Raw genomic sequence first — 27,409 nt, 5'->3', positions numbered from 1 at the left:
ATCGGACCGACATCCGACACTATCGGAAGCGTTTAACGGATGTAGGATGTCGGACCGACATCCGATATCGGATCGGATAATGTGAAAACGGCCTTATAGTTTCGCCAATCGCCATGTCTGTCTGTCCGTCTGCGGATAATCTCAGTAACCGTTAGGCACTAGAAAGCTGAAATTTGGTACACAATTTGGTTTTGGACAAAGTGGTAAAACAAAAAGTGGAAAAAAATGTTTTGTTAGGGTATTTCCCCCCCTACATGTAAAGTGGGGACTGATTTTTTTTTCATTCCGACCCCAACGTGTGATATATTGTTGGAAAGGTATTTAAAAATGAATAAGGGTTTACTAAAATCGTTTTTTAATAATATTAATATTTTCGGAAATAATCGCTCCTAAAGGAAAAAAAAGTGTCTCGGCCCTCTAACTTTTGAACCATATGTTTAAAAAATATGAAAAAAATCACAAAAGTAGAACTTTATAAAGACTTTCTAGGAAAATGACCCCCATGCCCCCCCCTGAATCCGCGCATGTTAACAGGAGTGCCTTGAATGCCCTTTCAAATGCAATCGTGTTTGGTGCAATTTTTCTTCTTGCCCCATAGCTCCGGATGTTACCAAAGAAATTTTCCAGCGAATGTTTGTTAAGGTTACGGGTCAGCAACGCATCTAGCCTATATTTCGTACCACACCTTCTGGAGTTTTGATAAAATTCTGGGTGGTTGGAACACTCGCTTCAACTAATTGAATTTGAGTGCGTGTGGATTGAGTGAGAACCTTTCGAAAAAAATCTGCAGATCATTTAGTAAAAATTCTAAACCAATTGTAATACGAATCTCTGAATTTGTAAAAAGATAAATCAAAAGATACACTCATTAACAGGTCTGAATGGAGAATGAAGGAAAACAGTGAACCCATATTACTTTTACTAAGCTATACACATAATAGCGGTCTAAATCTTATGTTTTTCATCAAAATTCGGGTTTTCAAAAGTGTGAGGATTGAGTGAGCATCAGAAACTATTTAAATACGTCACTAGGTGATCTACAATTTATAGAGGTAAGTTGGCATATTTTTTACTAAATGCTGGTAAGTATATAATATTAAACGTTAAATGAATACATTCACTGTTTTCGTTGGTAGTTTGTGAGAACTGAGTGAGCACCTGTTAATGAGTGAATGATCAGCGTGTTTTTTTTTTCGGAGGGTGCTCATCCACACGCACACATTGAATTTATTTTCCCTGATTCACTTTTTTCATAAATTTTGTTGTCTTTAAAACATCTATCGCTTTCTGCCATAACTCATGGTGTTTTGAATTATGTTTCACAGGGCCTTTATATTCTTTAACATTTGGTACGCAGAGACTTGTTGGACATTTGGCACATCTCGGACACTGGCGATCAAATATATGAAAGAGGCGCGTTCCTAGCACACAGTCTAAGCTCGTGTAGGTGAATGCGTACCATGCTTGTATGAGTGAGATGTGACAGGTCGACTGTTCGCGTTTTTGACAGGCGGTAACTGTGAGGTAACCGAAAGGGGGTGGGTGGCACCTTTAGCGGGGAGCGGGAGTGGCCATACTGTACGATAGTACTCTTTATTATACTGTGCATTTGGTGAGCTTCTTCCAACCGGTGCTTTTATGAAAGCTCCTTTTTGCGAATACGTTTAATTTCTGTTTGAAGTTTCTTGACTTCAAGAATCACCTCACGTTTGGTCGAAACTGAAAAAAGAAAAACAAAATTATGATAATAGGTAATTAGTATATAAATCTTTAGGTCAAATACAATAAATTTCTCTAAGAAACTAGTGTTTTACTAGTGTTTTAACTCTTACTGTTAATGTTATCAAGTTATTCAAAAAATAAGTTTAATTGTTCAATAAGTGTAGTACGGCCTTCATAACTTCCTAGTATTATTTACATAGTTTCCACATTACATAGTTTACATTCCTAGTTTTACATATCCATACTAATATTATAAATGGGAAAGTGTGTGTGTCTGTCCATCTTTCACGGCAAAATGGAGTGACGAATTGACGTGATTGTTTATGTGGAGGTAGTTGAAGGGATGGAGAGTGACATAGGCTACTCTTTGTCTATTTCTAACGCGAGCGAGGCCGCGGGCACAAGCTAGTACCTTATATTTACCTTGTACTTTTGTCTTTTGAATAAATATATTCTCGAAACAAAATTAAAACTTTTAGCCTTCAGTTTTGACAATTTAACCCATATCCTACAACTTACATTTGGTAAAATTGGCAAATATTTAAGCATCACTTTCGCTATGTAACCAAATAAATACAATCAATATACGTATAGGTACCGTTCAGGTTTGAGATAGGCACTAAGATTTGGCATAGGCACTAGTTGTACGAAAATGACTGCCATCTGACCTTCCAAGCCAAAGAGTAACAACTAAGTAGGCCTTATTAGGTTTAATCCGGTTTCCTCACGGTGTTTTCCTTCACCGGAAAGCGACTGACAAATATCAAGAGACATTTCGCACATAGGTTTCGAAAAACTCATTGGTACGAGTCGGGGTTCGAACCCGCAACTTCGGATTGGCGCACGCTCTTACCACTAGGCCACCAGCGCTTTACCACAAGTACAAATGAATACCTACACTTACTAGTATTAAATGAGTGAGAGGATCGATATTTACCTCGGGCAGAAGTAGCGAAATCAAAGTTAGATTGGTTGTTATTTCTATGTTCGACGCCGACTGTGCCTGAAATTTAAAAACATAATTTTTAAGAAAAAAAACCGCCGCCTTTGGGGTTCTTGTGAAAGCTACTTGCGAATGTTGGATTATGTAGAAATGTATAGGTATTTTCTAAAACTGCTTTTAATACTTTAATTATTTGATGGAAATACAAATGAATATACATATACCGTTAAGGTTTGAGGAGTTTCCTCAACAATTCCTCATGAATCTGATTATAAGAAATCGAAGACAAAATTTGATTTGAAAAGTTGAAAACTCAATATTCGTAACAAACATAACTAAATAAATGTCACTGTTCTGAACTTAAATGCATGCTATTCTTATAAAAATACCAAAGTCACTATAAGTGTGCAGCTCAGATTTGAGGAGTTCGGTTCTGATCATCATCAGCAGTTCCACTGCACCAAATGTCAATGTGATGTTGTTATAAAAATACCAAAGTCACTATGAGTGTGCCGTTCCGATTTGAGGAGTTTGGTTCTGAACATCATCAGCAGTTCCACTGCACTAAATGTCACTGTTCTGGACGTAAGTGCATGCTGTTCTTATATAACCTAACCACAAAATTAAAATTTTGAAAAAACCCCCGACCGTGACATAGTGGACCGATTTTCATGAAACATGGCTAAGAACACTCCTGACTAACTCAGCTTTCAGACAAAAAAAACTAAATCAAAATCGGTTCATCCCTTTGGGAGCTACGATGCCACAGACAGACACACACACAGACAAACAGACAGACAGACAGACAGACGGACAGACAGACAGACAGACAGACACGTCAAACTTATAACACCCCTTCGTTTTTGCGTCGGGGGTTAAAAAATACCAAAGTCACTATAAGCGTGCCGTTCAAATTTGAGGAGTTCCGTTCTGACCATCATCAGCAGTTCCACTGCACCAAATGTAACTGTTCTGGACGTACGTGCATGCTGTTCTTTTAAAAATACCAAAGTCACTATAAGTGTGCCGTTCAGATTTGAGAAGTTCGGTTCTGACCATCATCAGCAGTTTCACTGCACCAAATGTCAATGTGGTGTTGTTATAAAAATACCAAAGTCACTATGAGTGTGCCGTTCCGATTTGAGGAGTTTGGTTCTGACTATCATCAGCAGTTCCACTGCACCAAATGTCACTGTTCTGGACGTAAGTGCATGCTGTTCTTAATGTTCTTATAAAAATAGCAAAGTCACTATAAGTGTGCCGCTCAGATTTGAGGAGTTCGGTTTTGATTATCATCAGCAGTTCCACTGCACCAAATGTCAATGTGCTGTTGTTATAAAAAATACCAAAGTCACTATGAGTGTGCCGTTCCGATTTGAGGAGTTTGGTTCTGAACATTATCAGCAGTTCCACTGCACCAAATGTCACTGTTCTGGACGTAAGTGCATGCTGTTCTTATAAAAATACCAAAGTCACTATAAGCGTGCCGTTCAAATTTGAGGAGTTCCGTTCTGACCATCATCAGCAGTTCCACTGCACCAAATGTCACTGTTCTGGACGTAAGTGCATGCTGTTCTTATAAAAATACCAAAGTCACTATAAGTGTGCCGTTCAGATTTGAGGAGTTCGGTTCTGACCATCATCAGCAGTTCCACTGCACCAAATCTCACTGTTCTGGACGTCAGTGCAATACCAAAGTCACTAAGTGTGCCGTTCAGATTTCAGGAGTTCGGTTCTGACCATCATCAGCAGTTCCACTGCACCAAATGTCACTGTTCTGGACGTAAGCGCATGCTGTTCTTATAAAAATACCAAAGTCACTATAAGCGTGCCGTACAGATTTGAGGAGTTCCGTTCTGACCATCATCAGCGGTTCCACTGCACCAAATGTCACTGTTCCGTACGTAAATGCATGCTGTTCCTTAAAAACACAAAAATCACCATATGTGTTCCTTTCAGATTTGAGGAGTTCCCTCGATTTCTCCAGGATCCCATCATCAGAACTGGGTTCTGAGAAAATTGGGAACAAGCTGTATGCATATACATTCAATAAAAAAAAATTGGTCCAGTAACAACGGAGATATCGTGGAACAAATATTAAAAAATAAATAAAAGAAACATATAGACAAATTGAAAACCACCTTCCTTGAGAGATTTGAGGTGTCGGTTAAAAATATCATTTTTAAACGTAAAAGAGGAAAAATTAAGTAGCCCTGGGCGATACTTCAACTCTCTGCCAACAGAGCCACTAAGACCTCATCACCAAATTAATTTAATAAGAATTAGCACATTGTTTAATATGTTTTTAATAAAACTCAGTTTATTACTGAACATACTATTCATTTTAATAAATTTTCATTCATATTTAAATGTATTTAAGGTGAATTATATATTTTAGTTGAAGATTATAGATCCATGAAGATGTTATATGAGCTCACCTTCCAAGCTCTGGTAGGATAATTTCTGTGTGATTTTGCACCATCAGTTACCTTTGATCTGGGCTTGGCATTCTCCTTGCCCTCCTTGGGCGGCAGCACGCGCTTGACGACATGGCTGCTTACGTCGTCCTCCTTGCTCAGGTTGAACAGCTTGCGGATCTCGGACGCACGTTGGGGCCGAGACGGCGTGGCGGGGCACTTTGCCGTTGGTCAGTCCGGGGATTTCCTGTCAAAATTATTGACTACCAAAGTGTCTGAAATTTGCGAGAAAAGAAGGGTTCCCTAAACACATCGCGGAATCGGCGCTAGCCGACCAAAAATTGCGTCATCGCCGCTGAACGCAGCCGTACGGCCCGTAAGCATGTTCATACTAATGAGCGATTTTTGGTTGGCGAAAGCCGAATCAGGGTTGATATGTTTGAGGAGAACTTTTTGACAATTTACAATTCAATATTGGGTTGTAGGCGCAAAGCATTTTAGCGTCTTTGGTAGCCAAAGAGTTTAAATTTTAATAGCTTATGCCTCTTTTAATATTAAAAGGTATATTGAAATAGAATGTCGGATGTTATTATGCGGGTTTTAACATCACAGATTTTTCCCTGCTGCATATAATTATAAAAATTTGCAGATCTGGGAAACAGTAAGAACAGGGATATTACACATATTCTACTTATTTGAATCCATCCATTCTAAAATTATGTACGCCAGGTATGGCTGGTCAAGGGTTTAGCAAAATATTAAATAGAAAGAGTTGATGTACAACAATGAAGCTTCTTTCCAAGTGCCACCAATCAGCACATTCATTAGTTATAACATTCTGTTGTGGTAATTAATAAAATCAATCATAAAGAGACTAGCAAAAAAAGAATGCAATAATCTTACCTGGGCAGTGCGGACAATAACAAGAGCCAACACTGACAGGTTAGCGTCTACAATGCAACTACATGCTTCCTCTCACCATCACGATGTGGTCTGCAGCAAGAGTGCCCCTTGGACATGAGAAGATGCAGACGGCCTACAATGCAAAACTGTTTATTTATTGTGGCATTTTTTGACAATATTGGTAGAGATCAGATGCTAGTTGTAGTAAGCAAAGTAGAAAATAACGTCCAGCACACTTGTAAAAGAACACAGGTATTGTAGCCTGGGTTTCCTGCTCGGCACTGTTATGTTATTCTCTGTTCTCATTTTTTGCTACCAAAATCAAGGATATTCTAGCTAGGAACATACTACGCGGACGTACGTCGTCGCGCGACCGCGGACGGGGATCTGGACAATGAAGCTAGGAACATACTACGCGGACGTCCGTCGTAAATCGACCGCGACCGCGACCGATCAGTGTGCACGGAACAAAACATCCAGCGAGCCAGATTTCGATCGGACGTCCATGCGCTCAAGGCCACGTCCACGTCCGTCGACCGATAGTTCGCACGGTTATGTGTAATTTCATTGTCCAGATTCCCGTCCGCGGTCGATTTACGACGGACGTCCGCGTAGTATGTTCCTAGCTTGAATATCCACTTTGCAAACTATCGGTCGACGGTCGTGGACGTGGCCTTGAGCGCATGGACGTCCGATCGAAATCTGGCTCGCTGGATGTTTTGGTCCGTGCACACTGATCGGTCGCGGTCGATTTACGACGGACGTCCGCGTAGTATGTTCCTAGCTTCAGGGTACCATTGAAAAACATAACCCAAAAACTTGAAGTGTGACTACTGTTCATTCAAAACCAGTAAATATGTAAATAACAAAAAGTAGTCAAGCCAAAATTTTACTCTTAAAAAAATGGGATATGTACCTATTAGTCAGCAAGTCATTACCTCATTTCCACCGGCGTCGCGGAGCACGTAGCCCTTCCATTCGTCTCCCAGTAGGTCAGCCTCGACCTCTGCGCTTCCCGTAAAAAATACGGAGCTTGTGCTCGTCCACATTTCCACTTAGTTAGCTTTATAATAGCGAAAAATAATAAAATAATAGTTCATGACTGCGGTTGACAGCCATGAAAATTTGAGAAAGAACCAGAGACAAATTGATGTCAATAGGCCACTTGCCTCCTACTCAAATCAGCTTCTTTATATATTTTTTACCTGAATTAGAAATTGAAATTGGACTAAAAAGACTATATAAATTGGATTAAAAATTAACTTTCCATCTTTTCGTTATAATTATCTGATGTTTTCTTTCGTGGATAATATAACATATTTTATTATAACTACAGTCAAATTCCCGACTACAAACAGATACAGTGTTGCCAATGTGATATGAGGGATACCATCTAAAAATCAAACAGTTTCCGGTTTAAAATAAAATAGGCGCTTATTTTTCTAAATGAAAACGAAATTCACTTTCTCGTTTTTGAATTTAACGGGTGTGCATTATTTTTGAAATAAATAACATGATGGTAACCATAGACATAAGATAACAATCTATAATCTATGGTATTAACAGAGACAGTGTTGCCAATGTGGAGTGAGGGATACCATCATACCAACGAAACAGTTCGGGTTTAATAAAAAAGGGGGCGCATTTTTTTCGAATGACGGGCTTTGTATGGGAGTGTCCGGGGTCTGTTGCAATCTCAAAACGCGTGAGACGGAACGCACCTAAATAGAATTTTCTTCTTGATTCTTAATTTGAAACTTTTGTGTAAGCTAACATATTAATTTTCATAGCTGATCGGAGTTCAGTTATTTCACGCCGACACAAAAAGTGAATAAGTCATGAATATCCATTACTCATGATATCCATTACTGTAATCGTAAAAATATAAAAACAGATACGAACATGGCAACGAATGCAACATGACGCGTCATCTAAAAGTGAAACTGGGCCGTGGCTGTCACGCAGATGCATTGCATGTGCACTATTGCAGTAGCAATAACATAAGTTTAAAAACAGAGGTAGGATGCATTGGGGTAATTTCGAAGGTCGTCTAATTTCGAAAGTCACATAAAAATACCATTATTTCCATCATTATCATGATTCCACTTTCGAAATTACTCTAGCATTTCTGTGCTTCAAAATTACCCCAATGCACCCTAATTGTAACACATTCCTGAAATATTTAAGGCTAGGATCGAGCATTCGTCATGATAGCCTATATTCGTATACACGGGTGATAAGTTAAACGAAACATAGAATTTATTAAGTGTTGTAATGTACTAAGTAAGTAAGTAAACACTTTATTGTACAGAAAAATAATACAGCACATAATATTTAAAATAAAAAGATACAAAGGCGTTAACACTTTCGCTACCAAGAACGACTGTCGGGCACACCGCTCGTAGAAGCGTAGCCGATTATGGGTTTTAGCGAAAAAGCGCCGCGTAGAGCCCGGTTTCGAAAGTGTTAAGGGATCTCTTCCAGTTAACCTTTGAGCATACACTGCATGAGTGTACTGTAGTTATGCTTGCGATAACAGTCAAAGATAACTGTCAACAAGCGTTTAACGCGAGTGTTTTTGAATTAGACTGCGGGCCGAATAAGTATGTATCGATTAATAAAAATTAAGTAAATTATATGAGTTAAGAATTTCACCACCCCCTTTCTTCCCGTGGGTGTCGTAGAAGTCGACTGTGGGATATGGGTTAAATTGAGGCGTAGGCAAGAGCAAGAGGCTGGCAACCTGTCACTGCAATGTCATAATTTGGATTTCTTTCAACCCCTTTTTGCCAAGAGTGGCACTGTAATAGTTCATGTGCTCTGCCTACCGCTTTATGGGACACAGGCGTGATTATATGTATGTATGTACATTAAGAGATCGACGCCGAACTTCGCCTACTACCCATTTTTTTCAAAAATGAACTTAGTTTCGTGTGATTAAAGTTCATATCATTTTATCCCACTCTAAGGATATACGACTTAACGTGTTTGAGTCACAGAAAAGTTTATTCTAAGCGGTAAAGCATGCCATAGGCGAAGTTAGGAAATTGCACTCAATCTTCGCCTATCACCTATAAGCCCGTTTATTACCAAGTTAACCAATGAAATTCGAACCTTTTGAGGACTGTACTGAAGGTTCAGAGTACTAAATTGAGTTTTTTTGCCAGAATGGACTAAAATGTCTCCAAACTTCGGTGATTTTTTTAGAAAAGGTGTCAAAACCCAGGCGAAGATACGAAACTCTAATTTGAAAAGCTTCTGTGGAGTGGTCGTTCTCGCCCGCCGCGTGCAGCGTCCGGGTGTCACACGCGACGCGACTGCCGGCCGCCGCCCGCGACGTAATTTTGGAGCGTTGAGACTTGCGAGTTGCGACGGGTGGACGCTGCTAATGAATAAGATTTAGCAATAAACAGGAAAACGTTTAATCGAAATTGTTAAATGCTACTACATAATTATTAGATGACTTTAGCGGTACCTACTTCGGTAAATTATAGCTTTGTCAAATATTCGTAAGGACTACATAATCTACAGGGCTCCTGTGAACTTAGAATTTTGAAATTTAGTGCGATGCAACGTCTATATATAATATCATAGATGACACAGATAAAGGGAAATAGCGATAACCGAAAATTTTTAGTTACATCATATAATATTGTCTTCGGTTACCGCGATAGTTACTCATGAAATAAAACTATGGAAACGGATTAAATCGCGTATAATGAATTTAAAATACATCCCGACGTTTCGAACTCTTTACAGCGTTCGTGGTCAACGGGTGACTGAGGAAAAATTAAAATGTGCAAAAGCTACCCACTTACAAGAAATATTAACGAACCATGACCACAAATAATCTAGATTTCTAAGGCAGGTTCACACACTATTAATAAAGCTAGTTATACAATATTCAAAAATTTTTTACCATTACTCTGTTAAAAAATAATTAACCAATTAATCTACACAAAATTGACAAAGAAACAAACTGCAAATGTCCAACACCATACAACACATGTAAATGTCTCACAGCCTTCGTCGTGCTTGTTCCATTATCAGATGTACTACTGGATCCCAAGCCGGTGGTAAAGTAAAGCCATCCTCTCTATTAAAGTTTGGATATTTCTTGATCTCAATGGCCTCTCGCAACATTCTGGGTATATATCGCTTCTCCTTAGCGAGAACAAGAGGCTTGTCAAACTTTATAGCATGATTAACTTTATCCATGACATGTTCAGAGACCATAGTTTTATTACATCATATAATTAAAATGTTTTTAATAATTTTAAACTTTGTACGGAAACCTCGGAGCGAGTCCGACTGGCACTTTCCGATGTTTTTTAGTTGAAGTGTAATTTAAAATGATAGTGTTTGTCACCGATAAGTGGAATATACATCCAACAGTAAAATTTTAATTGCTACATTTTCAACGTCTGGCACAGTGTACATTATTGAGACAACCACATAGCATAGACATTTATTTACGGTTACTTTCTGTTGATCTCAATTAATTACACGAGTTACACGACAAAGACGCATTCTCGTCGCGGTTCTCGAAACAAAAAGTAAATCACAGGTGTAACTGTGTGCTCCGTTAACTTCGTTTTTATAAAAGATACGAGTACAGAGCTTCTGTCGTGAGTTAGTGCGTTTTCACATTATCCGATCCTATATCGGATGTACGAAGGATTTCAAAGGCAAGAATCAAAGATGGTAGCTTAAATATATGTACCTTTGGAATATCGGTCCTACATCTGATATCGGATCGGATAATGTGAAAACGCATTGTTATTTTAAAACACGTTACTCGATAGCATAAACGTCACCGAAAATGACATCGGTAATCTATACAGGGAGGTCCAAACCTTGACGTCAAGAATTTTTTTTTGATTCCTCACATCATGGACTATCAGAATATACCCCATGTATGTTAGCCTATTTTTTTTAGTTTTCTAGTCACGAATTTTTGATGTTTTTTTGGCTTCAATTTTATTTTACTGAAATTTACTGAAAAAAAAATCATTGTCTTCACTTTGATGGATGTTTGAAAAACATACCAACTTCAAAATAATACGTTAAAAAAGTATCACTTTTTTTGCTTTTAAGAAGGCTTAAACTGTATCACAGGTTGTAAAATTACAGAACATAACGTACAAAATGTAAGTTTGATACATCTTGAACGTAAAACTTCGAAGTTGGTATTTTTTTATCCAACTTGTATCAAAGTGAGGACGCAGTTTTTTTCAGTCAATGCGCCGTTTATAGAGATGATTTTATAAAATAAAACTAGTTAAAAAAACCAACAGTTGTTTTTTTTAATAAATTAATTTCTTCACTCAAGAATTTCTCAAGGAAGAAAATTTCAAAAATTCGAACTAGAAAACTACAAAAAGCTGGCTAATATAAATGAAAAAAATGTTTTGACGTCAAGGTTTGGACCAGGGTGTAGAGGCTGGTGAAATATGCTTGCGAATGTTGGATTATGTAGAAATGTGTTTCATTTGAAAAAAAAAAAAACATATAGAAAAGGAAGAAAATTTCTCATGATTCACTATGCAACTGGACTTATTTCAGATGTTTGACTGGTAGTGAACGCACAGTTTATGCGTGATAAACAAATATCTAGATTCTATTTGTTTATAATTTTATTTCATATGATTTTACGGTACTACAGTTGAGTCAGTGCGTCGTTAAATTAATTAAAACTAAAGAGATGCACATCAGAATCCAGTGCCGGATTTAGATCCAGGTCTTAGTTAGTCGGGCAACTTTCTTAACATCATACAGAAAAGTTTATAGGAGCTTACCTTCTCATCACCATGATCAATTCGAGTTCATCAAATGTTTTTAATATAAATTGATTAGCTATATTCTGATGGAAATAAAAAAGTCAATATACCTATACCGATTAGGTTTGAAGAATTTCCTAGATTCCTCATGAATCTCATTATTCGCACTCGAACTTGACAAAATTATGTCTTAAAAACACATGTTTAAAAACAAAAAAAAAACGCATTGTTCCCTAATTAAATTCTTGAACTATCAAGTTAATTCCCATTTTATTACTTTACAGATAACGGTCACAGCAACATGCGTTGGAGCAGAGAGCACCAATCAAGAGCTAGTTGAGAAAAGAATCGGACGGCGGGCCAAAAGAGAAGCAATATTAATAACTGGGTATCCACCAAATAACTTCAAAATGAGTAACTCTAATCAACGGGCAACTAAGCTAAGATACTGGCATAAGAAGCCGAAACGTGGCTCCCTCAAACCCGCATATGGGCCACCGCCATCTTCCCCTAACAGATTATCCGTCAAAAAGTATAAGAAAAAACAGTTACGGTCTAAGTATAACAAATATGGTAAACGAAATGCAAAACCAAGATACCCATCGGCTAATCCCTATTATGGTCTAAGATCGCAGCGGCCGTCTAAACCACGGCCACCGCAACCTGTCTACCCACAAGAACCTGTTGGCTTTGGTGAACCTCCTAAAGAATTAGCACAAGAATATGTGCAACCACCGAAACAAAGCTACGGAGAACCTCCTGTAGACTCTTATGGAAATCCCTTATCAAACAATATTCCGTCAGGATTATCAACCTTTGAATACTCTAATCCCAATTTCTCTGAATTTGACCAACATCAGTTCCAATCACTGCGAAGTTATAACCAAGATGCACACATTGATACTAACAACGCCTATTCAAAACATCATCCGGTTTACGCCAAGCCCGAACCAGAAGAATATGAGCTCGCGGAGCCACAAAAGCATACACAATTTAAATTTGATTCGTATGCGGATGTCTACAAACACAGTCCTATAAATCCAATAAAAGAATATCAGCCTGTCAAACAAAGTATTAAACATCATGAACATCACACGAACGATTTCCACAATGTTAAAAAATATAAACCTTTAAAAGGCAAGCCAAAGGCAAACGAGTACGATAACCGTGATCATGTAGTTGTGGGAGGCCAGTATGCAGAACCTCCTGGCCGTCTAGTACCAAACTACCACCACCAAGATAACCCACACTACCAAGGGGACGAAGGTGACAGTTACGTTGAATCGGCACTGATATCATCCACGTCTATATCGCCATATATTAACTATAAACACAGTAATATGGCTTTCAGTCCGCAAAATTTGAACGATGCCTTCAGTCCTTTCTTTAACTGAGTATGAACACGCACCATGCAAACTAGTACTTTGCTGCTCTTGAAATATTCAAGATTAACAATAATCTGTTGTCTATCCTGTGTATAGACATTGTGTGTACTTATTTTTAATGCAGCTGCTTTTCTGATATTCATCAAAGACCTGAGGCGCTACAGGTATCTGTCGTTGAACCTTTATGGTATTTGTTGTAAATAAGTGAGTACTCATTTAGAAACTAAAAATACTGTGTGTGTTTATATTTAAGTGCTGTCGTGCAATATGTTGATAATATTGTTTTGTGGATGTTTCTTTGTAGATAAATACATTAATTATAATAAAGTATACCTAAGATTTGCCTATTTTAACAAATTAGACTCGTTATTTCTTATGCATACCTACTATTTAATTATATATTATGCACAAAATAATTATCCACCTGCACGGGAAGCATGGTAGCGCGATAGACGATAAAATATCAGGTCGTCCCTATCGCACTTACAAATAGTGCGATAGGGACGGCCTGCTATTTTGTCGTCTATCGCGCGACCATGCTTCCCGTGCTGGAAGACAAAATAAAAATGGAAACAGGTCTTTAAACGGTTGATATTTATGAATTTTTATACTAATTTTCATATACAGTATATTGTTTTTACAATTTCATAGAAACCCCAAATACTATATGTATACAAGTTATGATTTATATGGTGGTTTTGTAATAGATTAGGAGTCATATTGTTTTTGGGCAAAAGTAACAGTGTGATCGCTTAGCACCAGTACTTGCCTTCTTTCCGAGTTGCTTTAGCGTTCGAAAACAATTAAATAAATATCTAATTCAGTCTTGTAGAGCTTTTATAGTACGACATCGTATTCCTAATTAGGGCCCTGAAGCCATCTGATTGGACCACAACTGGGCCGATGTACGAGCATATATGCGGGACAGAAGAGATCTCCGCTTTGGATCGTGCCTGTTTCAAGAGGTCTCAATTGCAGTGCAGTCTGCAGAAGGCGTTAGGCATAATGAGGACTCTTGAGACGTAACTTTATAAATAATAGATGGAATCAGGCGTTATTTTGCAAGTCCATGATCAAGAAAATTACTTTATTAAAGATTGAAATTACATTCCCTAAATAAAATTTGGGGCTTATAAGTTGATTTGTGATGAATTTGATGTGGGCGGGTGGGACGTAAAACTCATCATGTACAAATACAGTTAATATTGACAAAACCCTGAAATAAAGCTGTGTTTACATAAAACTATGCATAACTTTATGGTTAACTCTATAAGTCCCTCATAATCATTTATGTAAGACGAACTTAAAATTTTGATGATTTACATTTAAATATATTAACAGGTTGACAGATAGGTATGTCATTATTAATTTATTATCACCTTGAACAACTCCACAGTTAAAATTACTGTAAACATGACCTCAAAACTGTCCCTAGCGTGTATAACACAGATAGTTTACCCACTTATAATAATATTATGTAAGAGTCTCCTTAGCCAACAAACTGTCCTGCAGTTTAGCAGAAAAAGTAATTTGTAACAAAAAGGGTTTATTTTGAGAATAAACGTGTTTTTTTTTACAACTTTTGCAACTCAGCTAAAACGGAATGAAAATATATTACTGCCGATCCTCTAATAAATTTAAATGTGTATAAAACGTGAGTTTGGAGTGTTATAGTAGTGCACACCTGTTACTTATGTGAGTACCTAAGGCCGCACATTCATTGGCTATGCCTGTCAGATGAGAGCACAGCGTGTTGAGATGAGAGGCAGAACGTAGGACGCAGACGCTCTGGCCTAACACCGTTAGGAGGAGCTACGTGTTTCTAATCCGAAGTAAATCAAATAAATATGTTTTCTGAACTAATATTATATTAAAATACTAAAAGGTTGCATCTTAACACTGGACCTCGCAAAATTATAGTAAATTATTTGTTCTAAAAGTATTATTATAAACATCACAAAGTATCAACACTAGAATCAGCATTCTTAAACGACTGTTGAAGGTATGGATAAAATTGTTACTCCTCAAATACGCTGGGGATCGTAAAAATAACAATTTGAAGTGGACAGTAGATCAATTCAGTTAGGTTTCAAAGTTTAGCCATTTATCACGCAGTCTCTCGACGCTATTTTGAGCGTATTATTTTTACAATTAATTCAATATAATGTTAACCACTAGTTATACTTTTTCGTGACTCTTAAAGCTAGTGCATTTTGAATACTCCTACGTCTCTTTCTCCTGGCGTTGCCGCAGGCGGCCCGCGCAGCCTCGCAGGCGGCGTGCGCGGCCTGCTTGGTCGCGGCGCAGTCTGCGCACGCGCACTGCAGCTTGTGTTGTAGGTGAGACAACCTCGCTCGAGCTTCAGCAAGATTTCTTGACTTCTCTTGTAAACCTATTTTCGTCTTTTCTAATACATTACTGGCGCATTTTTCCACTTGCGCTGCTAGGTTCACTGCTTGCATTATTAACTTGTGCTGTGGAGATAAAATACATAATATAATTAATTGATCGTTTTATTTACTAGCAGGTATAGTGTAAAAAATGTTTTCACATTGTATTTTATTTTTATTATATTGTCATGATTACACATGACACATATTACAAATGTTGGTGTTGGGGTAAAATTAAATTAATTTTCCGGATTCTGATCAAGATGAGTATAAGCATATTTAAATTACGCGTAATAGATTTGATGATATGATAATGCCACATTCAGCGCTAATTCTGTCGGTCAAGTAAATAATATCATAGTGGGTAGTGGTAACTAAATATGGATAAGTCAATAGTCTCGGTACATTTCTATGTGCACATCACAGTTTGTCTACAACAAGATAGAGAATGTTATCAAGAGTATTAAATGCCTGCTGCACGAGCAGGGTAGAAGGTCACCTTGCCTTGTTGCTGGTGTATGGCTTGCAGATTTTGCGCCACCGATTCCTCCGTCCCCTGAATCCCTTACTGCAACTGTTCCATAACCACTGCTGCTTGTCCGCAAGCGCTTTCACTATGTCTCTATGATACGGTTTTGTTAAATAAGTTACCTGGGCTATCGCCTGCTGCACGAGCTGGCTGGCGGCGGCCACCGTGCCCTGCTGCTGGTGCACCGCCTGCAGGTTCTGCGCCACCACGGCCTCCGTCTCCCGGACCTCTTGCTGCAACTGTTCCACGACCGCTTGCTTGCCCGCAAGCGCTGCCTCCGCTGCCTTCGCTGCTTGTAGAGCCTTTTCGGCTAGTTGTGTTTTCACCTTGAATTTTTTTTTAATCATAAATGGGCTTACTCTTGGCTACTCTCTGCACTTGACTGTTCACCCTTGATTTAATGAACAAAACTTAGATTGCATGAGTGACACCTGCATCGGTATACCATAGATTAAATATAAAAAAATTATACCATCCCATACATTAAAATGCGACGGCCTAAGAACGTGCAAAAAGTAGACGGCGCCACTAAAAATGCCTTGTTGCTGTCATTACTTGTAGATTGGCGTTAAGTGTCACCTTGAGCCATAAATATATGTCGAAATCGATGGATTAATGTATGGGATGATATCCATACTAATATCAAGGACCATTTAATACTAGACTGATATAGCCCATACAAAAAAGCGTACCCCTGAAAAAAGCTTAGTTTTTGCTTTAAAACTAGATGGCGTTGTTTCGTAACCCGGGAGTGGAAAAAAACATATTTTCACACATATGTTTACTTGTTTTTATATTATACTATGAATAACTATCAAAAAACTTTATTTTAATATCAAAATATTGGCTCAAAACATAATTTTTACAAATTATATTTTTTGGTCGGCCTCGACGTAGTTGTGATCGCTTCGCTGGCTAAGTTTGGTCGCATGTTGTCTAACTATTGCCAAATAAAATGACTAGATGACGTTGGTGGACTAGGAAAATGTCACATCCGTTTCGTTGTTCATTAATATAATATACTTAGTGATAATAAACCTATATGTTGAGCTCAAATACGTTCAACAAAACGCAATCATTGTGCCAACAGATGTGACATCCAGTAACATCTGACATCCATGTCACATCACAAATGTCATTGTATGATTTATTGAATATTCATAATATATGGATATAAAATATTTTAGAATCGCAGCAGCAATGCGAGTAGAGATACAGAATTAATAACTGTATAAATTAATAATTGTATGACCAATGACCTCATACATAAAATTACCAGTTTAGGTGACAGAAGGCGAGTCCAATTTGTAAACATTAAATTTAATGTGCTAAGGAAAAGAATCTTTCCGATTTTCAACGGGACACGGCTGAAGGGGCGAGCTGGTTTCGACTGCGCCCATGCATCTCAATTGTCCAGAAAGTTCATTCGAAGATCATTTTGCTTATAATAATCTGAGTAATCACAGTGAATGGTTTGACAGTATTTCAGCTAACATGTAGAGAGACTTGCTAGCTTCGTCGGTCAGGCTTCGTCTTGGACACAACGCCGATAGTTAGGCCGCCAGGTGTGGCACTTTGGATTACGTTTTTATAATAAACTAATGATAGTTTGTATTGTTTTGGTAATATATTTTCTACTCGTATACTATACTCGTTTGGTACTCGTATAAACCTAAACTGAGATAATAAATGAATAAAAGGAAATAATTAGTGAAACTCTGATATAAGTACCTAATAATTAATGAGACTAAATGCGTTTTCACATTATCCGATCCGATATCGGATGTAGGACTGATACCCCATACATTACAGGCGCTATCTTGGATTTTTTCCATTTAAATCCTTCCGACATCCGATATCGGATCGGATAATGTGAAAACGGACTAAGACAATAGATACCTTGTTAGTGTTATATACCTATGCCTATGTATATCCCACCAAAAACATTCTGTAAAAAATAGCCGTCTCGATGGAGCTGCTTGTTTATCTCTAAAAAGTAATGAAATCTACATAAAGTTCCTTACTGCGATTTCTTTATTATTAGAGTTAACTAGCCTTTGCCCGCGGCTTCGCTCGCGTTAAATTCGAAAATCTCTCCACAAACTTCCATCCTCCATTCTAAGGAAGTGGGGGGATATAAAAAGAGACAAAAAGTAGCCTATGTCACTTTCCATCCAGTCGACTATCTCCACTTAAAAAATCACGTCAATACGTCGCTCCGTTTTGCCGTGAAAGATGGACAAACAAACAGACACACACACCCATTTATAATATTAGTATGGATGTTGTGTGACTTGGCCGTTGAAGTGTAGCGGTGCTGGCGACAGATTGGTGCAATGGTGTCATGGAGCACCTGGTTATAAACTTCTTTATACCCTTGTGTATAAAGAAGTTTATAAGTTTCATATTCGATGGTCCGAGCTAAGGTTCGTAAAGCCATGAAGCCGAGCTGATAATCATTGACGCTAAACGCCGATCGAAACGCAGTCTGAAGTGGGTGATAAACGTACGATACGAGCAGGTATGCGTACTTATGGCTCGACCACCTTTTTCGATTGTGTGTCACCGTAAGTACGCGTAAAAACCGCTGCGCATAGTAGTCGACCATCCAACGCGTACTTGCTCGTACGCCTATCACCCACTTGACGTCGCGCCAACACTTTATGGAAAAAGCGGGTTTTCGACAACTAAGTACCAATAAGATTTTAGACATTCAAAAATCTTCAATAATACTCAACTGTTTCGGTCGCACTCGTTCAAATATAGGATAGGATTGGTATGAGCGAGACGGTCAGGAGATTGATTGTCAACATGATATCTATCATAAACACCGTTCGAAATGGCCTCATTAAAATCTAAATTTTAAATATATTGAAAGTAATATTACTAATCATTGACGTCACGCTCAAAATGAAAGAGATAGAAAATTTGACAGTATGGTACTCTTTTGCATGATTGTCATAATTCAAAATAAGAACGATGGTTTGCGTTGTAAACAGGGACTGAAACATGACACGGGCCCCTAGCGTCATCTATATACTTTTCACTGTATCACTTGTAATGCCGTTGAACTACCGCGTGCGTATTTTAAAAAAAAAACGACATTTTTATTCAAATGACACTCTTAGTGACATCTAGTGACATAGATTTACGGCTGCCAACGGGGTACGGTATTTAGTATGGACTCTGCTGGTCCTTTATAATCGTCCTTGCTAATATTATAAATGGGAGTGTGTGTCTGTTTGTTTGTCCGTCTTTCACGGCAAAACGGAGCGACGAATTGACGTGATTTTTTAAGTGGAGATAGTTGGGATGGAGAGTAATAATAATAAAAAGCTAGTAATCGTATATTTAATCTATGGGTGTACAGTCGGAACTGTCAAACGATGCAATTTTATTGGTTACTCTGTCACACACGTGATTTCCATTCACTCATTTGTATGAGGGTTCCCTACAGATGTCGGTTTTATCCCAGTGTTTATCTTACCCTACCTTACCTTATTCCCGGATGTTACCAAAACAATCAAATTATGGTGACATCTGAGAAAAAAATCTAAAATTATTTTTCACAATTCTGTTATTATTTTTTAAATAATTTGTATGATGAAAGATGGGGCAAAAGTGTATGTATGTGGAAGGCCTAAAATAAGTGAATATATCGATTTAGATAGTAAAGGAGGCAGCTTAAATGTAAAAGGTACCAAGTTGTCGCTTATAAGGATGAAATTTGCTCGTATTTTATACTAATTCGCCGTTTTTTAAAATAAATCTCGAAAATTGAATTTCACCAGATCTGGACGTGTTTGGGCTCATTCTTCTCATAATTACGAGCTGATTCGACCCTGATATTCCTGATGATAAAAAATGTGTCCTCATTTTTTTTCCTTTACGTCACGATTTTAGTATGAACTTACTACGAGCGTGACGTATTGGAAACTTGAATTTTGTATGGAAAATTTGGGACACATTTTTTTATCGTCGGGATCGAATCAGCTCGAGATTCTGAGAAGAATGAGCCCAAACACGTCCAGATCTGGTGAAATTCAATATTCGAGATTTATTTTGAAAAACACCCTTTTATGCTTAAGCGTCAAAGTGGTAACTTTTGCGTGAGAATGACACAATGTTGGTAAAAAACCCTTGTTCACCCTTGATTTGAAGCTTGCCGGGTTATAAGAGCTCGGAAATATAGACGCCGGCAAAGGATTACTCCTTCAACTCCTTGGCAGTGCGCATAAGAAAGAAGAAGCAAAGCGCTTCGTACGAATATTATTTGTTTTCATTTCCAAAACCTGCGTATCGGTTTTTGATCATTGGAGATCCCTAAGAGTATAAGTATGAGTTTACAGCATATTTTAAGAAACATTGCTCAAACAGAAAATATGGCGTTTGATTTTGGTTAGTTGAAAACTCGAGCTCGTAAAATCTAAAATTGTTCTTTATGAAAAACGACTTACGTATTGTCTGGTATATAGATTAATCTGTGCGTTTTCATAAATAGTAAGAATTTATTAAGTTATAATTCAATATATTTGTGGAATAGATTTTAAAACTGGCCACCCTATAAATACGTACCCCACCCTAAAAATTCATTCTCTTACAGAGATCATTTTTATATAAATTATTACTGGCATACCACCTCTCAATAACTGGCAAAGTTATGCTAAAATTAATTTTGTTTACCTACTTATATACTGATCATTTACATGGTAGCCAGTTACTGGAACTATGCAATTCACCCCATATGTATTGTTCATGCTAGTTCAGACAGTGTCAGTACGTCTTGTTTCCGGAAAATAACGAAGGAAAAGCTTTTAGCTTACATCTGTACATATACATATATGTATATAAAATGTTGTGTAGACAATATATATTGAATACATTATAAACTAACGGAGTACATCTCACCATGTGCGCGGCCTGCGCGCCCGCCGCATTTTGTGCCGCTTGCGCAGCCTTCGCTTCAGCCGCCGCTTTCTGTGCGATGCTGGACGCGCACTTCGTCTTGGCGCAGTCACGTCCGGACGGCTCATGTGGGTGTTCTTGACTTGGTACCTAAATCAATCACAACAATTATAATATCAGTCACCTTATTATGATATACATATGTTAATATAACCTTCCTAATACCAAGGATTATTTATTTAGGATTTACATACTTCATACTAAGAATCGTACCTCGATTTTTTAGCGCCACCTATTAAATACTATCATAACTACACTGACATGCCTACAGATTAATTTTTTCAAAATGTGTATTGACGTGATATCATGAATTTAAAATAAAAAAATATTTAATTTGTTCTTATAAAACATAAAAATATGCAAAATTATTTGGGGAAAATATTATTTTTTCCACTTCCAGGCTGCGAACAGCGCCATCTAGTTTTAAGCCTAAAAGGTCCATACATTTCAGGGGTACGCTTTTTTGTATGGGCTTCGACAGTTCAGTGGGTCACTATCAAATTTACCTTATCGCTAAAAGACTATATAGCTGACATGTCTGGATTGTGTTATGTTATGTCTTTGTGGCTACGTAGACATGAATGCTAAATGCGTATTTAGCAAAACGTCTGGATCTTAAAACGTAACAATTTAAAATGATCTAACTGCAAAACATCTTCATCTTCGAATGTCTGTATTACAAAACAGACATGAACGCTAAACAGTCAAGGAGCAAAAAATCTGGATTGTTTAATGTTTTCATTGCTAAATAGAATAAACGCCAAACGACCCGTTAGCAAAACGTCTGGTTTTAAAATGCTTAAGTGTCTTGAGAATTCAAACCTCCTCGCACTGTTAATAAGAACTGTTACATATTTATAAACCATGACGTCCATTATATTTCCGGACGTTTTGCTACTGTATCGTTCTGTGTTAACGTCAATTAACTAACTACACTTTTGACTTTTTAGATATGCTAATCATACGGACTATGTATATTTCCAGACGTTTGGCTACTCATTCTTTCTAAGTATTAGCCATCCAGTTAAATTGACTTTTTGCTGATTGAGTATTCTACTTTTATGTCATCCCAGCTGAATTGACTTTATGCTGACTGTATTATTATTAACATTTTCTGTCATGTAGCCGAAATAGTCGTTTAGCGATAAGGTAAACTTGATAGTGACCCAGCCCAGTCCACCCAAGCAAGAACGATTTAATTCTTGCTTTTACAAAATAATTTACTCATGCCAATATGCCCAATATCTAATTTATCGAGCTCTACTGAACTTTTTTGCCGATGATCTGATTTGCTAACGAATTTTACGTGGTTATGTGGAGGAATATGCGAACCTAACGCACAGTAATGAGATGTCTGTATTATAAAATAAAACAGACCAATATTAGGTAAGTAAATATACGACTTGCGGGGAAATATTGGATTTTCAACTCAGGTCCCGAAAGTGACCTCGACAACATTGACCACATAAACCTATGATATTATTGGATAGGATTAAAGGAAGGTGTTTTCTATAGGGAATAATTTACTATCATTACATTTATAATAAGTTAAAGATTAGCTGGTTTTCCTGTAGTAACCATTCGGTCCATGTATGACATTTATGACTCTGGTCGCCATCGTAGCTGTGGTACTGGGAAACCATTATTGTAAGCTACCATTTTACCAACATTGTATGAAGATGTCATCAAATAGAATTCGAATTGTCACCATCACCACCTTGTCTGATGACATTACCTGGCGGTATTTGGTGCAGGAACGTTTGACATTAGCAAAGAGTAAATCATTCATCTATAAATCACAGATTGTACTCTACTTAGTTTCTAAGTAATGAACAATTTATAAAATAAATGAGTTACTATTTGACAAATCAAATAGGCAGGTACGTTATTATCAACTGCTTCAGTTGACTTTAGTCAGCGCCAAACATCATGAACAAGGCAAAAAATAAAAACATTTGCAAACATTTCTTGCAACCACTGATTACTTCAAGAAATTTAAATATGCACCTATTACAACTGTCGACAGGACGATCGTTTGGTGTGTTCAAATAGATAAGTATATAACACGTATACAGCAAGACGCCACAGTTTCCTGGTTCAAAATTTGGGAAAAATATTAAAAGTTAATTGTTTATTTAATTACTTAATTGACCGTAGGTGAATAGTTATCATTATATTTATATTTACAGTTGAAAATCAATTATCCTAGTATATACATGATTAAGGTTGCTTTCAAGAAAAACGTCAAAATAATGTAAAATTGATAGTTTTAGTCGGTGATATACTACACTTTCCGTTATCTAATAGATATATTTAATTAAATTTTCAATTAAAGCATCTTTTTATCTTGATTCTTATCAGACGGGATTTTGGAAAACTAACACACTAAATTAAGTATGATTTTTTTTCTGATGCACGTTTAGGAAAGCGCTGAATTAGTCGATCTTATTTGTAAAATTTGGACAATTTTGAATACTGAAACTGGTAAATTTATAATACGGATAACCTGTACTACAATCTTCTCAGACTACATTTTTATTCTAAGGTTTTGAAAAAGAGTAAACGAGGCGAAGACGAGTTGAATTTTTTACAGAAATAACCTAAAAGTAAGTGACAATTTCTTTGAAAATGTACATCACATTGAAATTATTTTCATACAAAATTAATCTGCAACGTTTACTAAAATTGTTCTTATTCCTTAGCGATTATAAATTTCTATTATATATTTTTGGCAATTTTTTGAAAACAAGCCTTCACCGTCACCAATTATTACCACTTTTGGACATTTTCTCATATTTTGTTAGACCAAGTAGTAAAAGTCCTATAATATTTGTAAACTACTTGCAAAGCCCTTTAATTTGATACCACACATGGTATGATTAAGCGCTCGGTTGCGATTTCACTATTTTTCACATGAAACCCCTGTTAAGTAAAGTTATATACAAGGATGAGTAATTGAGTATAATCCGCAGGGAGGTATAGTAATTCAATTACAAACACATTTTTTTATTCAGCAGACAGGCCAGAGGGGCATTTTTACACGTCAACAACAACATACAATAATTATATTGAAAATATAATTGAAATTACAATTGATAATATTAATTTTAATTGATAATAATAAGTATAAAGTTATTATTGGACATAATACTCGTATGATGTTTATTCTGACTAAACTTTCTGTTTATCTCTACTATTTCTCAAATCATTCCTGCACCAAAAACCCCGAGATACTGTACTTTCTTTATTCAGTAAGAAACGTTTCACGGAGCTAATGGTATCAAAGAAACAAAATACGTTAATACTTATGTGTCCCTTTCAGCACGGACTCTATCACTACACAATGAACTGTAACAACTCCACAACACAATAGTACCTGACTCGGTAAACGCTGTTGTACTTTATCCTGCGGCAACGTCCACACTGAAGTCGCTAAAAGTACTAAAAAACACAACCTCATTCTAAGCACATAAATTAAATGGCACTAAATGCAAATTAAACGTAAAAATTAAAGATTACTCTGAAGATATATTTTGACATCAGTGACGGAAACAAATCACAATCTACTGTCACCTGACATAGTTGTGCCAGCTGCACGAAAACTCTAATTTAGGTCTTTTATAAGGTCCACATAAACCATATCTATTCCACTTTCACTTAAATTTATGTTTATCGGCGACATAAACTGCAATTGCCGTGTATTTTAAATTTTTAAAATTTTCTTTAAAAACCATAATAACATTTGAATCGTATATAAATTATTGCTTCTTTAGAAATCACCAATGATCACCGACCTCTGTCTTTATGTAAAAATAAATAAGGTCTGTAAAACTTCACCATAGTCATGTCAAAATTGCTATTTGTCATGAGCGCAAACGTAGGAAATTAAATTTATTGTGTTTATATGGTGGTGTAATATTATGTATGATCATGAATTAATGGATTATACAATGTTAAATTGCTTCAAAGTACCTTGCGAATATAATCTTCAGCAAGCTACTTTGAAAAAACCGACTATACCCAAAAGTTGTTGGTACGAACATACTCAATACAAAATATCTGTTTAATCACGTTCGGATTCAATAATAAAGCGATATCTAAGGACCATAGCGACATCAATCAATGTGCTTACGAGATTCAGATACGCTAATTCAAACAAACCTCCAGCCTGTGCTGTGCCATGATTAAATCCCACGTTTTGTCTTGCAGATTCGGAAGATGGTTTGTATCTCCGTGTCGTTAACATTATTGGCGTTGGCATCGTTTATAGCTTGCATACCCAATTTACGATATTACCGAAGACAAGACATCAAGAAGTGTCTCAAGTGTCTGAGGAAAATAAGGAGAAGATAATGTCCTGCCTTACGGCTCTGGCAGTCCTTTTAACCGTCAGTGTGCTCTCATGTGGTCCCGTAGTTGTGCGCAATTACACAGTTAAAGAAAAGGAAAAAGAAAAAGATAAAGAAAAGAATGCTGATCCTGATAAAACTGGAAAATCCCCGTAACAAACAGTTGGAGCCAATGTTCTCCTCTCAAGGGAGGATGACTACCTCACAGTAAATAAATATAATTATGAAATAACCATACTCTTCTTTTTAGATTAAAGTACCATAGGTAAGTTAAAATAAATTAATTTTAACTGAAATAGATACCGTTCATTAAAGAAAAAGCGATCAACCCACTGGTAGAGAAGCCCGGAATCGAACCCGCTAGTTGCTAGCCGAAGCTATCGCGGCTGACGTGTTGAACCGCTCGCCTCGACCGCCGAGGTACCCGTCGAAATTTCTCTAGTGTATGTTATCTCTGAAAGGTAGGCGCCGTTGACCAACTCTAAGGCGAGAAATGTTTGCTTGTGCCTCCTATATGAAACCTTTGCAGGATTGCGAGAGAGTTGGTGCTGCCATCTATCGAAGTAGGGAAAAAAATATTTTTTTTATTATGTTTTTTGATTTATTTAAGTAGTAACACTACTATAGGTATTAACATATATAAATTATAAACTGAAATAGATATCATACACTAAAGAAAAAGATTTTCCCTACAAGATACGGGTCTAGGGTACCTATTGTTAATTTATTTGGGTGTCAAAATTTTTCATGACGTAACATCAGTGGAAATACTGGGCTAGGGTTGATTATTATTTTCGTATCAAATGTGGTCGGGTGTGCCAAATTATCACATTGACACTAATGGGAAGGTAAATACATATATAAAATTCAAAGAAATAACTTCTTCACATCACTATTTCGGAAAGGGTTATTTTCTTCCCTGTTAATAGGGATTATTAAATATACATTTCCTCAAAGGTGATGTGAAAAATAGTATGTATAACATGGTAGCAAAATTATTTCCACATTGGGCGTTAATATTTGAATCCCTCACTATGCTCAGGGTTCTATTTTTGGATCCCTCGCTACGCTTGGGATTGGGATTCAAGATTCAATTAAAGAGTCCTTTGCTTCGTTCAGGATTAAATAAACGCCCTCGCCGTAAATATCTCATTTTGCTCCCTTGTTACACAATCTACTATTTTACCTAACACGTCTTACATATATCGCTAAACCGATTTCGTTGAAATTTTATAAGTATATAGAGAGTTATAGTCCCAAGACAGGCTATAGGATATTTTTTACGTAAAAAATCAACCTTTAAGGGTGTGGAATGAGGAGTCGCAGTAATTCAGCTTCGGCGAAATTTGAAGTTAATACCGTTCTATTGGTATCAATTACAACTAAGTACGTATATCACAATCGTTGACCATTCCAAATTTCATTCAAATCGGTTCAGCGATTATTTATTATTTTTTTATTTTCCCCACAAACTTCCACCCAACTTTTTAAACTCTTAAAGGATGTGTTAAGAAATAAAAACTATCTTTATGTCCTACTCTGGGACTTAAACTACTTATTCCTGTGTCAAATTTCTAGTAAATTGGCTCAATGGTTTAAGCGTGAAGAGGAGTTCTGTTCTAAAAACTTTTGTTATTAATTTTGTTTTTATTTCAATATGATGTAAATGATACAGCAACCTTGATCTACAAGATTTCGAAAACATCATTGAATGAAACTTGTAGCAAATTAAATCAGTTCGTTTATAAGCATCATGTCGCTAGGTGCGAAAAACGCAATTATGACACCTTCAAATCCCCTCACTTCGCCGGCTTAAGGGGTAATCATAATAATAGACACTATAACAATAAAGCATATTCCAGCAATTCCCGTCAACTTTGTACAATGCCACGTCAGAAAATTTTAATTGATCCTATTTTGTTACCAACACTTAGTAATATAATTCGACTTTCGTAAGATATATACAGGATAATTGTTATAATTAAGAAAATATAGATACTAGAGAACCTTAATGACGAAATAAAAC

General features: G+C 36.9%; 3 protein-coding genes and 1 long non-coding RNA gene across 4 annotated transcripts; 2 read left to right on the top strand and 2 right to left on the bottom strand.

Annotated features, from left to right (window-relative positions):
- Positions 1-517: 517 nt before the first annotated feature.
- Positions 518-7,034, bottom strand: LOC125237394 (40S ribosomal protein S6-like). Its single transcript, XM_048144776.1, is given in 7 exon segments — positions 518-1,372; positions 1,610-1,719; positions 2,660-2,725; positions 5,155-5,286; positions 5,288-5,329; positions 6,062-6,118; positions 6,924-7,034. Coding segments are annotated over 6 exon segments (429 nt in total). The 3' UTR covers positions 518-1,372; positions 1,610-1,698.
- Positions 7,035-7,904: 870 nt separating this feature from the next.
- Positions 7,905-13,159, top strand: LOC125232339. Its single transcript, XM_048138330.1, has 2 exons — positions 7,905-8,003; positions 12,050-13,159. Exons 1-2 carry the CDS (start codon positions 7,905-7,907, stop codon positions 13,157-13,159), a joined length of 1,209 nt encoding a protein of 402 aa, XP_047994287.1.
- Positions 13,160-14,871: 1,712 nt separating this feature from the next.
- On the bottom strand, positions 14,872-24,540 carry LOC125232720. Its single transcript, XM_048138482.1, has 4 exons — positions 24,411-24,540; positions 20,978-21,124; positions 16,192-16,395; positions 14,872-15,624 (listed from the first exon to the last, which is right to left on the bottom strand). Exons 1-4 carry the CDS (start codon positions 24,492-24,494, stop codon positions 15,325-15,327), a joined length of 735 nt encoding a protein of 244 aa, XP_047994439.1. The 5' UTR covers positions 24,495-24,540; the 3' UTR covers positions 14,872-15,324.
- A 380-nt stretch (positions 24,541-24,920) lies between these two features.
- Positions 24,921-25,615, top strand: LOC125232516. The gene is made up of 2 exons (XR_007177760.1): positions 24,921-25,067; positions 25,244-25,615. It is a non-coding gene; the product is annotated as an uncharacterized LOC125232516 (long non-coding RNA).
- Positions 25,616-27,409: the final 1,794 nt, after the last annotated feature.

This window comes from Leguminivora glycinivorella, chromosome 1, assembly GCF_023078275.1.
Source record: "Leguminivora glycinivorella isolate SPB_JAAS2020 chromosome 1, LegGlyc_1.1, whole genome shotgun sequence".
NCBI classification, from domain to species: domain Eukaryota; kingdom Metazoa; phylum Arthropoda; class Insecta; order Lepidoptera; family Tortricidae; genus Leguminivora; species Leguminivora glycinivorella.
The sequence above is the reverse complement of the archived record's forward strand: the minus strand, read 5'-3'. Positions and strand labels throughout refer to the sequence as shown.

Excerpts from the sequence above, each read along its gene's own strand:
- LOC125232720 (XM_048138482.1), bottom strand. The coding sequence starts at position 24,494 with ATGAGGTTGTGTTTTTTAGTACTTTTAGCGACTTCAGTGTGGACGTTG. Across the intron at positions 21,125-24,410 it reads AACAGCGTTTACCGAGTCAG|GTACCAAGTCAAGAACACCC; the intron begins GTACTATTGTGT and ends TGATTGATTTAG. Across the intron at positions 16,396-20,977 it reads GCGCGCAGGCCGCGCACATG|GTGAAAACACAACTAGCCGA; the intron begins GTGAGATGTACT and ends AAAAAATTCAAG.
- LOC125232339 (XM_048138330.1), top strand. The coding sequence starts at position 7,905 with ATGACGCGTCATCTAAAAGTGAAACTGGGCCGTGGCTGTCACGCAGAT. Across the intron at positions 8,004-12,049 it reads ACATAAGTTTAAAAACAGAG|ATAACGGTCACAGCAACATG; the intron begins GTAGGATGCATT and ends ATTACTTTACAG.